This window comes from Lemur catta, chromosome 8, assembly GCF_020740605.2.
Source record: "Lemur catta isolate mLemCat1 chromosome 8, mLemCat1.pri, whole genome shotgun sequence".
Taxonomy (NCBI): Eukaryota; Metazoa; Chordata; class Mammalia; order Primates; family Lemuridae; genus Lemur; species Lemur catta.
The window spans coordinates 38600717-38614028 of NC_059135.1; the positions used below are offsets into that span (position 1 = coordinate 38600717).

Here is a 13312-nt window from a genome sequence, read left to right on the forward strand (position 1 = left end):
CAACTGGTGATGTTTTCATTGAAATAAAACAGCATGTCATCTGCTTCTGAAAGAGGCCACAAAATCTCTGATAATTCATATAAAACACGTGGATTGAGAGGCGCCTTTCTCACATGGGGAACAAACAACAAAAGCTCACTATATTTTACCCTTGAGTTTGTGTAGCTATTCTGCTTCAGTATGGATATTTCCAGTGGTGCGAAATGCTCATCGATGTTTAGGCTATAGTGAGTCAGTGGCATCTCTGTCGCTGACCAAGTCGGAGAACCATCACAGATGTTAAGTAGCAGAAGGTCATTTAGGGTTTAGAACCAAAGTTCTTAATGAGTAAGGCAGGCTTCGTAACTCTTCTAGCAGATGGCTGAAGAGTTCCTAGAAACTGATGTAACTGTAAAATTAGAAACCAGATAATTTATAATGTTTTCTTATGTCAAGATCATCTTCTCAGGCCCGGCGATTTATTCCGATGTCCTTGGAAAAATGTAATTCTGACGGTTCCCTCATGTTCTGCCTCCCTGCCCCCATCGGCACTTGAAAGGTTCTCCACAAACCGCTTATATCCACGGCAGGGAATTGTAAGTTCACTGCCTAGAAATACTTCAGCACTTTTACGAGGCCTGATGAATTTTTTATTTAGCACTGCAGTAATGAATTAAATAGCACCTAAAGGACTCAAAGAGTTCATGCCTCTCCCTAAGTGCCCACATTATAGAACTGTGCAGCTGAAGAGTGTCTCCAATGTTTAAGACCAATAACATCATCATTTGCCAAGGAGGGTTTATGACCTACTTAAATTAATTACTTCTTATAAAATAAGCCCTCTGATACTACATGGTGGTTCTATAAAGATTCTTATTGAAAAGAGATATTATTAAGTACAGCGCATATTCCAGGCCCACGATAAATGTTAGTTATAGTGTTTCATTTACATAGCAACACAAAATTTTTAATAAGTACATGAACATCATGTACACAGAAACAAATTCAGTGACTAAGATGTGGCATTTCAAAATGGCCTGGCATCCCCCTTCTGCTCAAAACTGACATGACCGCACCCCCCCAAATTCCTCATACTATTGTGCTGCAATTTCTATATTATATTCCATCATTTTATTTTCCCTCAAGTTATCTCCATGAAACAGACTTGTAACAACACACAACTCTAGGCTTTAATCAATTTTATAGTCTAACGACAACTATAACCATAATATATGATTTGAAGCAATTTTTTCACCACTGCTTCCAAAAGGAAAGAAAAGTAGAAAAAGATAGGAATAAGTCAGCAAACCACCGCATGTCTCTATGGGAACGGAGAAGTAGAAGACGCTGTTGGGTCTGTAAGTGAAAAGAAGAGCTCACGGGCTAGGAGCTACCAAGTGTGTAGCTGAGCGGGTCATTTCAAAGCAGGAGCTCTCAGGAGTAGTATCCACCTCCCTGCATTAGAAGTTTCTGTGAGAATGGACAGCTGAAGCACCCAGAACTATAGTTCATCATGAGATCTAGGAAGCACAGTAGCTCAAAACCAAGACAAATACTTCAAGTGACCTCTAGGCAGTGCCACTCAAAGTATGGGCCAAGGACCAGCCCTAATCAAAGATGGCTAGTTCACAGACTATTACTGGTCTCCACAAGAGAGAGCAGGCTTTTAAAAGTTTTTGTAGCAATTTGGTAGTTTGTTTCGTCTCTTAAAACTAAAGTAAAAAATTAGGGCTTAAATTTTCTATGGCTTCTTTTATTTCCTTTTTCTATTTTATTTCACTTTTCTAGTATCGGTCAGCAGATTTGAGGGGAGGAGGGTAGAAGTAGTGCTTCCCCGAGGATTTGAGTCTGTGGTGGCCGCCTCCAGCCTCCAGCCTCCTGCCTGAAGCAGCCCCTGACCTTGTGGTACTGGCCCTAGCAGAGGAAAAGGCGACGGCCCTGGGAAGCAGCCGTCCATTCTCCAGCTTAGGACAGAGGGCAGAGGGATCCCAGGAAGGACTAAACTCAGGGAAGATGACAGGGAGAAAGGGGTTTCAAGTGGTGATTGGAGCACTGAAACCAAAAGGACAAGTTATTGAGTTGAAAAATATTAAGAGAAGAGAAAACTACAAAAAAGAAGAATGAACTCCCTGTTACTATTAGAGTTCTACCAAAGGAATGAGGTATTGTTTATTTTTTTCTAAGAAAAAATGAATGCCAACCCTCTGCAACGGTACCAGCAACCTCCACTCAGTTTTTCAGCAACGAGGATGCACAAGCCCACCAGGAGGCAGCGGTATAGTTAACAACTCCCCGAGAGGAGGATGTCACACGCTGACATGGCTGATTAGTCGACGTGCTGTCTTCTTGGGACATACGTTCCAGAGGAGATGAAGAATTGGCCAAGACCCATCAAACCAATGATCGCAACCCACTTATGATGACTCACTTAGGAACAACCTGATAATCAAAATACCCTCAAAAAAAAAAAAAGTGTCATTAGTCATAAACAAGATTAACTAAACAACTAAAGAATTTAGAAACTAAAGAGGCTTAGGAATATTTTTCATCTCTTCTTCCAAGTGAAAATAAAAATGAAGCTATGTGAAGTGAACGAGTGGGCTTGGAGATACAGTCAAACGTGACCGGGGCAGGGGCAGCATCAACACAGACACCTTCAGCAAGGGACAGAGTTTCTGATGTGCCTTGACACCATCTTTACTGGGCAACCTGGAGACAAACAAGAAGCTGCACTGCTTCTAAGAATTAAATTCCGTTTCACCTGACAGAACTGGCCAGTGACAAGGAAGGAATAAAAGCATCCAACCAAGATGCCCGTGCCCTGTTAAAGTTCCTACAGGTGAAAAAAATATCTGAACAGCCAAAGACTGGTGTCTGTGAAAAGGAACTGTGTGTAGTCAAGACAGGCAAGAGAGAGACCCATTAGACACTGCTGCAAATAGTCTTCAAGGGAGATAATAGTTGGTGGCTGGGCCTGGAACCTCCATGTGGACACAAAGAAAAGGAAGAAACAGCCTGGCATGAGGTATATTCTAGAGATAAAACTGACAGGATAAGAAAATGGAATTGCTGTGGGAAATATAGAAAAGAAAGAAATCAAGGGTAACTCTTACATTTCTAGCTTGATAACTAGGTTGCCTAGTGGTCTCATCTACTGAGATCATAAAGTTAGTTATAGGAGGGTATAGAAAGAAATCAAGAGTTCTGTTTTATATATACTCAGTCTGAGATGTAGATGAGACACCCAAATGGACACATCAGATTGGCACTGAATATATTCGCTGGGAGATCAGGTTAGAGGTACTGACTGCAAGTATAAATGTAGAAAGCATGAACATAATCAGAGAATAGTTGAGACTACCTAAGGAAAGAACACAGAGAGATAAAGATACCCAGCACTAGGCAGAAGTCAATTAACTTTTTTAGTAGGATAACCTATATTTTCAATGAGACTAGGCAATTTCTTTGGCCTGGTCCTATTTAGTATTTTTGTGAACTACCTAACTAAAGACAGGAGGCTGGCTCCTTGGATTGGGGGATGATATTCATTCAATCATTCAAATATGCAGTGATTAAGTGTGTTGGGCACTAAATGAGGTAGCAGAGACACAAAACAAAATCCCTCCCTTAAAAAGACACTGGAGGCCGGTTGAAGGAGACTTAGCAACACGAGCAATGGTGGCCCAGCACTCAGAAAGAAACATGTTCAAGGTACAGAGACGCAGCTTAACATAGTGGATAAAAGCAGAGACTCCAGAACTATACTACCCACATTCAAAATCCCAGCTTTGCCGCTTACTCGCTGTGTAAGTTTAGGCAAATTGCTTAACCTTTCTGCATCTCGATTTTCCCATCATAAAAATGGGAGTAACAAAAATACTAGCCTCATATGTGCAATATGCTAAATTAAGTACAATGCCCAGTATGCGGTAAGTGCTCAGTGTAATTTAGCTACTATCATTGTTACTTAATAGGATGACAACGGTCCTAAGGGAGGGGACAGAATTATAATTTGTCAGTCTCTCAAGAGGCTATAACAATGGACCAGAATTAATAAAAATAAGTAAAAGATTCTACATGTAGATTTAAAATAGTTTTGTTGATCAATACTAAATTGAGAAGGTCTGACCTAACCAGAAGTTAATGTACAAAAAACCTACAATATCTTGTTTGGTGAAAAGACCAGTGTGAGTCAATATATGTGTTACGTTACTAGAAGTCTGGTGTCCGCATTAAGAGGGATAATATTAATAGTTTCACCATAACCAGGACCAAACCTCAAGTCTCCTGTTTACTTCTTGGTATGCAGTTTCATGAAGCATCCAATCCTCTTGTTACAAGCTCTCATGAGCACCCTGTGTTTTTCCTTCACTACACTTACATTTTATATGTAATTTGTATATATAGGTGCATACATATGTAGGTGTATATATAGTCAAGAGCTATTGTTTATCTCCCCTACCAGACTGTAAACTTGGAAAGGGCAAGAATGGAGTCTGGCTCACCACTATATTACTAGTACCTAGTACAGTCCTTTCACCAAGTAGGTACTCAGTAATTTTTTCCCTGGATGAATGAATAAATGAATGTATATAATGTGAGACGTTGTTGAAGAAAAGGACATGTTTAGCCCTAGGAAGATATGGAGGTTGACTTCAAATAACTGAGTGAGTGTCCTGTGGAAGAAAAAGTAGACTAATTCGGTAAGGTTCCAGACAGCAGACTTAAGACCAATAGGTAAAGGCAGAAGTGAACTCCGGGTAAGGAAAAACCTATGTTAGCTGAACCTGTATGACAAATTCAGTGATGTGGTGAGCCCTCCATCACGATAAAAGAAGGAGTCTGGCTGTGCCATGTGGAGGATCCTAGACTAGATGGCCTACAACTAAAATCTCTTCTAACAATATGACACTATGCTTTCTGTTACTTAGGATTCTTACCTGCCAGACCTTTTCCCTCCATTTCTGCCCACCCAGAACCCGCAAAACCCTGTAAAGAAATGGTGCAGTGTGTCTCCAAAGGGCTCAAGGAAGGAGCTGGACACACTGGTCTAACCACTCTTTCTTCAGCTATGCTAGGGTGCAGAGAGGAGGTACTCCTAAGGAAAAGTGGAGAAAAGGAGTAGGTACAGAATCAAAAGCCAGCTCAAGGCAGATAGTGGGCCTGTCAGGGCACAAATCTTTCTAAGAGCTTATGAATAAAATGGATTCAGTCATTTGACTCAACACCTACGGCAGATTTTCTTCTCTTGGTCAATGGGGACTCAAAATGTATGTCTGGTAACTGAACAGTCACGATGTTAGTTAAATTGCAACATTTAAAATCCCACGTTTACATACTATTAACGATAGAAATGACCAATTATCACATTCCTATCCTTAAAACAAAAGCATTTTACAGATTAAACTTTAGGAAAATACCATCTCCTTCACCATCCTCCTCCTCCATTGACTCATCAGTTCCATTAAAAAAAAACCACAAAAACAAACAAATGAAAAGGACCCATGGACAACAGCAGTTTTAAGCTTCCAAGTGTGGATTCAGAGTGTGGCTCTTTTGAATCTTTCCCAGGTAGCTGGGCACCCTCTATAAAGTCACTTTCTCATTCAAGACCACCAATCATATGAATTGCTTTTATTAAAAGCACAATTAAAAAAAAATCATAACCTCTCCATTTGGGAGAAATACAAAAATCTCAATTCTTTAGGCTTTAGAGGAAAACTCTAAAGTGAAATTTAAGTACTTTCCTCGTGCCTTCCCTCACTTTTTTTTTTTGGTTTATTAGCACAACAGATACTGACAGAGTTTCCTCACTTTTTTAGCAAAGATAGGTTGTGCTGGAGCCTCCTAAAACTTGAATAAATTGGCATTCCTTGGGCAAGTGACTCTTACAGAGTCAAAGCACACAGGCCTTGATGTCTTGGAAGAAAGGCCTAGAATCCAGCACTAGATTTCCACAGTGGTTGGTTGGAATCCCTTTGATAGGTACCTTGTTTCTTCATGTGAGAGATGAGGCAAGTCCTCCCCAGGGAACATTCCATGATCCTAATGATCCTAATCAGCCTCCTGCAAAGGAGCCCTCACTGAGGGAGGCCCTGTGAGGAGTCTTGCTAAAGAGGTCCCACATGATCCCTCTGCTATCTGCATTCTGTGTGGCATTTACCTTCTACAGAGGAGAAAGCAAGGTTGTTTGGTAGTAGCCTTACCTGTTTTTCCTGCTCCACTTTCCCCTGTAATGAGAATACATTGGTCTTTATCTTGATCTCGTAGGGATCTGTATGCTTCATCTGACAGGGCAAAGCTGCAGGGGATAATGGAAAAAAGTCCTTAGAATTCAGCTCGTTATCATTTGTTTCTCAAATGGAACTAGAGTTCCTTAAAGGGCCATTCTGATAGGCTCTAGGAAGCAAGCTGATGCATCACATTTTACTTCCTTCAAATTATTAAAATAAATAAATAAACCTATCCTTTGTGACCCATGTTACCTTTTTCCATGCATTTTCTGTTTATTTCCATGTACTTTTTTTATTTATATATATCCACAGGGTACAAGTGCAATTTTGCTACACTGATACACTGCACTGTGGTGAAGTCAGGGCCTTTAGTGCATCCATTACTGGAGCAACACACATTGTATCCACCAAGCAACTTCCCATAATTCACACCCCAATCCCCTCACCTCTCCAAGTCTCCACTCTCCATCATTGCACACTCTGCTTCCATGTGTACATATTATTTAGCTCCTACTTATAGGTGAGAACATGTGGTATTTGTTTTTCTGTGTCTGAGTTGTTTCACTTAAGATAATGGCCTCCAGTTCTATCCATGTTGCTGAAGAAAACATGATTTCATTCTTTTTTATGGCTGAGTAGTGTTCCACTGTCCATATATATCACATTTTCTTTATTCAGTCCTCCATTGATGGACACTTAGGTTGATTTCTTATCTTTGCTCTTGTAAATAGTATTGTGATAAACATATAGGTGCAAGTACCTTTTTTTGTATATTAATTTCTTTTCCTTTGGATAAATATCCAGTAGTGGAATTGCTGTATCATATGGTAGCTCTATACTTAGTTCTTTGAGAAATCTTTATTCTGTTTTCCATAGAGACTGTACTAATTTACATTCCCACCAACAGTGTTTAAGAGCTCCCTTTTCTCTGCATCCTTGCCAACATCTGTTATTTTTTGGTCTCTTTAGTAATAGCTATTCTTGATTCATCATTGTGGTTTTAATTTGCATTTCTCTGATGATTAGTGATGTTGAACATTTTTTCATGTTAGTTATTTGTCTTCTTTTGAAAAAACGTCTATTAATGTCCTTAGTCTACTTTTTTATGGGGTTATTTTTTGTTGTTGTTGAGTTGTTTGAATTCCTTATAAATTCTGGACAGTAGCCCCTGTTGTATGTATAGTGTGCAAATATTTTCTCCCATTCTGCAGGTTGTCTGTTCACTCTGTTGATTATTTGTGCAGAAGCTTTGTGCTTAAGTTCCATTTGTCTATTTTTGTTTTTATTGCTTATGCTTTTGGTCTTAGCCATGAATTCTTTTCCTAGACCAATGTCCAGCAGAGTTTTCCCCAGGTTTTCTTCCAGTATTTTTTATAGTTTCAGGTCTTACATTCAAATATTTAATCAATCTTGAGTTGATTTTTACATATGGTGAGAGATGGGGGTCCCAGTTTCATTCTTCTGCGTATGGCAATCCAATTTTCCCAGCACCATTAATTTGGAAAGGGTGTCCTTTCTCCAGTGTATGTTCTTGTCGATTTGTCAAAGATACATTTGGCTGTAAGTATGTGGCTTTATTTCTGGGTTCTCTATTCTCTTCTGTTGATCTATTTTTATACCACAGTACTATGCTGTTTTAGTTACTATAGCCTTGCAGTATAGTTTGAAGTCAGACAATATGATGCCTCCAGCTTTGTTCTTTTTGCTCAGGATTGCTTTTCCATGCATTCTCTATTAACCAAAATGGTACTGATTCATTGTACTCTAAAAGTATGCTTTATTTAACTCACAAGCTCCATCTATGGCTCTTTTTATTAAAATCTAAGTAATTCAGAAAACCAAGGAGAAATATTACATCACACATCTATAATTGGATAATGTTGAGACTTTTCAGGATAATACACTGGAGTTACAAAATAGTGAGAAAAACTAAAAACTTTCTAAACATTATAAAATAAGAATGCCATCAAATACCAAATAGTTGATATTATCATCACCAAGCTAAACACAAAACTACTGCCTTTGCAAACAAATGACAGAAACTCCAGGATCCACTAGAGGCAAAATTGTATGCCTGCGTTTGTATGATTCTTGTCTAGTCCTGGGCCTCAAGCTTGTCACCTGCCTTAGGATGACAAAAGGCCTCTATCAAGTAAGGCCAAGCCAGTCCTCCTGCTGACCTTCCCGGCAAAAATTTACTAATAAGGTAAATTTTGCCCCTTCTAGCTAATTCAAAAATAATTCTGACAATATGATAATGTATTTAAAATAGGTAAAGTCCCTCTTCTAATTCATTTACTAACTTGGGGGGGGGAGGGGATGGGGGCTGTGGAATATACAAAGAGAAAATGCAACCCAACAGATTAAGCCCAATGATAAAGACATGCAAAACACTGCAGAGCAAGACAGGAACCTCAAAGGGGTGGGGATTAGACCTAGAGAATCTTCAAGAGGTAGAAAAACCAGTCCTAAAGAATGAATTAGCAAGATAAATGGCAAAAATAAAGGCCAAAGCATCACAGAGGTAGGGGTGAGGGGTTATGAGAAGTTCCACTTAGCTGGAAGGCAAAGTATTAGGAAGAGAGGATGAGATGAGCTAGAGAGAAAGATGGCAGATTCCAAAAGAAGAATAGAGCTGACAAGGAACCTCACTGCAGGACTGCACATGGGGGAGTGGCAAGGTCAGAGAGTAATTAGAACGAATAACAGTGACATTTACCATGTACCAGAACTGTCCCCAAGTCCTTCATGTTTAATCATTTAAAATCTCACAAGACCAGCACAAGGCAAAGACATAACTTGCTGAGGTCACACTGCCTCAATGTGGCAAGGCGGAGCCAAAACCAACCCCTGCTACTGACCGTGGGATTTAGCACCTCTGCATCTTGGCTATATCACAGGGTGACAAGGGTGCATGTGAGAGAGACCAGTCTGGAGGCAGGGAGACTGGTGGAGAACTGGGATACAGGAAGAGCTTAAATCTGGCCAAGCAGATCACAGAGGGCTTTTCACACCCATCAAGGACTTCGGCTTTTCTTCAGAAGGCATGTGGAGCCATCAATATTGACAATTTATTGCACTCCTTCAATGTGCCAGGAGCTGAATGAGGTTCAGTGAAAATGTATTCGTATTTGTATACATAACTGGATTTAATCCTCCATACAGCTCTGGAAACTAAATGTTAGCCTCTTTCAAGAAACATGGTCTTGAGCAATGACATGAGAAGCCCACTATCCTATTCTGAGCAAAGTCATAACTTGAACACAGAAACACTGTGAATCACGTGCCCCACCCAACTGTCATGTTCTCTTAAAACTATTTGTTAGCATATCTGATCTTCTGGCTGGACCACTGTGAAGCCTCAAGAACAGCCATCTCAGTCTTATGTTGTGACCCTCACATCAGTGAGTCTGTCACCTTGCATGTGTAAGTACCATATACTCTGAGTGCATTTGTTGAATACATGTATAAATAAAAGAAAGACAGAAGAAAAATAATGAAAATATCTGGCACCAGGGTCTTTTTCAAGTAACAGGTCACTCTAGCCTGTTCTTTGGGACAGTGTACCCTGATCCCTTTCTGTCCCTCAAAGCCCTTTTAACCATGCTCTCTCCATACAACCAAAGCCTTGCTCAAGCCCCACAGCTGCTTGTGGGCTCAGCCTTCTCTAGCGTTCTGTGCACCACTGCATAACAGGGATGGCGGGAAACACAGTGAACATAGGATGGAAAGCATCCTAGATGTGATTCCCTGTGCCCCAAATCTACAACTCACCGCCTATGTGACCTCAAGCAAATCATTCATTCTCCCTGGCTAAACTTTCGTTTCTTCATTTACAAAAATGAAAGTGTATAAAAGTGCTGTGAAAGTTATAAATCCCTGAATAAATATCAGAAAATCTTTCTGTATTATAATCAGTTATGTACACATCTTCTTATCCCCTACCAGAGTATAAGCTCCTGTAAGGCAGAGCCTTTCTATCTAATTAATCTTTGTGCCATCCACAGAGCTATGAACATAAAATGTAACCAATACCAAGTCAGGAATGAATGAATGGATGAGTGGATTCTCTCTAAGAAGTGGCAAAGTCACTACTGGAGTGAGTTAGGAAATTCATTTCTTCTATGACCTTCATGCAGGGAAGGAAAATATTGTGTAGATTTTTTATTAGCCTTCTTCCCTTCCTGCTCCTCCAACCTCCAGACAATAGCTCTGAGATGCTGCTTTCATTATCATCATTGGCAAGAAATGCAGGAAAACACATTAAAACAAATACAAAGGAAGTTTTCCAATCATACGTATTCACTGGACTCTTCATGGATTGTTTAGTACAGGCCGCTGTCCCATGCTCCCAGGACTGCAATTCAACATTATATTTACACTATCGCTAGATCCAAAATAGTGCAAACTTACTTCACACACAAATAACCACATGACACATACACATACACACACAAGAGGCTTTGGAAGATCACCAAATGACATTGCCATGGGTTTATTTCAAGTCAAAACACCTAAGTCAAACACTTATTTTTTTCTTCTCTGTCCAGACTAAAACACTTAACTGCTATCCCCAAAAACAGGACCAGATTCATAAAATGTGGAGTATAATCTTAATATAAGATAAAGGCTAAATGGGGGTATTTACTCTTTCAGAACTCTACAGAGCCACTAGTTTCAAATTGACATGAAAACTTACCAATTAAAGTACTTAAGCATTGGGATATGGGCTTATACTACTGACACACTCATCTCAAGTACAGTATAAATGTCATCATACTTATTTCTTATAAACACAGATCTTGACTTCACTTAAAAAAAAAAAAGACAAAAGGGAAGGCCCCAAAGAATATAAGCCCTCCTCCCAATCTTGCTTGTTCTTCTTCATCTCTGGTAACTGGAGCACGTATTCATCGGCAGTGCCAACATTTATAACTATAAACTGAAACCACATGCCAGCCTTCCAAACCACTCCATAATTAAGGAACCTAAATAAATCTTTAGAGAAGCTTTTAGTTAAAAACAGTTGTGACCCATATGCTTCGCATTATTTTGTGACCGTGTCAGCATTGTTATTTACCGCACACAGAAATGAACGGTTAAGTATACTATCGTGACGGTAACGTAAGGGGGTAAACATGCTTTTTGTCCTACCACATCAAGAGCACGGTTTCATTCACTTCTTCTGTCCTCTAGTTGAGCTCTAAGAATAGGGGCAGCCTGACGTCTAAGTGCAGTCGCCCCTTCATTTCCAGATCAGCTACACGGCTGTTCTTTGAGAGCCAAACCTTTCCCAGCACCAAGCATGTTTGCAAACAGCTGTATCTATCACTTTTAGGTTCTCAAAGTTTGGTTTGGGGCTCATCTGTTATTTTCTGCCAGGATGGAATGCTGGGTTGCATGTACAAAATTTTCTAGCTGGTATTTATGTTCCTCTCCCATCTTATTTCTGTTCAGAGTGTTAATCACAGTGGTTCTGCTTCCATGGTCGTCAGGGGCAATGGCAGGGATTCTTTTCCCAAAACACCATGCTCTCCACCCTGCCATTTCCTTTCTAAGTTTGCTTCACCTCAAGTGCACAGGAGAAAAGATGTCTGCAACACCCAAACACATCTAAGGCTTATGCTCTTTCAAACATGGCCCCATGTTTCAGACTCTCTGGCTCTTTGCTAATGAGTTGCTTGAGAAATCATTCTCCAAAGCAAGTCTAATCTATGCTGAGGACTTGTAATAGGTCCTCGCCATTAGCTAAAGTGTTTAACAGAACACGATTTGTCGCAAGAAACTTTCCTGAACTTAGGTAACAGTTTCCACTTTCTTATTTCAAGTCTTCTTCTTCAAAGGGTCTCAAAATGGCATTCCCTTTCATTCAATCCTGAGTCCTAGAGTACTTTCAAGTCACATTAGAGAAATTCCCCTTCTGACCCTCTTAAAATAGCTCAGTCTCAAAATTCTCATCTACAATAGAGATCTACAAATCTTGACTATTTCTTTTCCTTTCTAGCTCTGGTTCAGCCCTAAAAACTGGGTGTTTCTAAACTAGGTAACAAAAAAAAGTATTTTTTAAAAATGGCTAATCTCCATGTGCTTCACCAATTCTAACTTCATATTGAACCCAACAAGGGCTGAGGAAGTCCAAAGAAGGATGTGGAAGAGAAGGAAAAGGAGAAAGGGAATTACGTGTGGTGTGTTTTGCATGATAACCTTGACAGGTTTTTTAATTTTGTTTTTTAAGAAGAGACACCATGTTGGCTTTCCTTGTAAAATATTATTGTAGATATTCTTACATCTATAATTGTCTCATATTCTTAATTCAAAAACATTTGCCTACTTGAAAATATCACCTAGGTAAGTTAGTGTTATGCCCTTCCACCAGACATTCATCCTATCACATCTTAAGGGAAAACTTTAGGGAAAATAAGTCTTTCTAGTTATTTATACTTTTATCCTGGAAAGCTTTACTGCAGTCTTGTCCTAGGCCAGTACAAGCACGGTAAATTAACTTATTTACACAATAAAGTTGTTCTTTCATAGCCACAACATTGGTAAACATTCCAAACAATCCAAGCTTCAGAGCAAGAGATGATAAGAGAACAAAAGTAACCCTTTCTTCAAAATAAATAGCAATGGACAAAATGTACCCTATGAAGTAATAAGGAAAGAATGTGAAAATAAACATGAAGGACTGGATTAGGAGGAGATGGATGGTACGTGGACCTAAACGGTTGGAAGGTTTCTATATTTCCCATAAAGTGAGACAATATTAACTCTATATGGATTCCGGAAAGTTAGGAATACATATCACAATCACCAGAACAACCACTAAAATAGTAATACAAAGAGCTATAGCCAAAATAACTAAAAAAATAAGGGGATTTATAAACATTTTTAAAATTCAAATAATCCAAAAGGAGGTAGTAAAAGAGGAACAGAGAGAGGAAACAAATAGAAAATATATAATTAAATGGCAAACTAAATCCAACCATATCAATAAGAACATTAAGTACTAATGGACAAAATACTCCAATTAAATGGCAGGTAATGTTAGAATGGATAGAAAAGAGACTCAACTATACGTGCCTATAGGAGTCGCACTTAAA

At 39.3% G+C, this 13312-nt stretch overlaps 1 protein-coding gene across 4 annotated transcripts in view; it reads right to left on the reverse strand.

The window, feature by feature from the left end:
• Positions 1 to 13312, reverse strand: part of MYO1B (myosin IB) — a 172487-nt gene that overhangs the window by 83884 nt on the left and 75291 nt on the right. For all 4 annotated transcript variants that reach the window (XM_045560108.1, XM_045560107.1, XM_045560105.1 and 1 more), the window contains exon 4: positions 6186 to 6280. In XM_045560108.1, coding sequence (XP_045416064.1) covers positions 6186 to 6280 — 95 coding nt within the window. The remainder of the gene's footprint in view (positions 1 to 6185; positions 6281 to 13312) is intronic.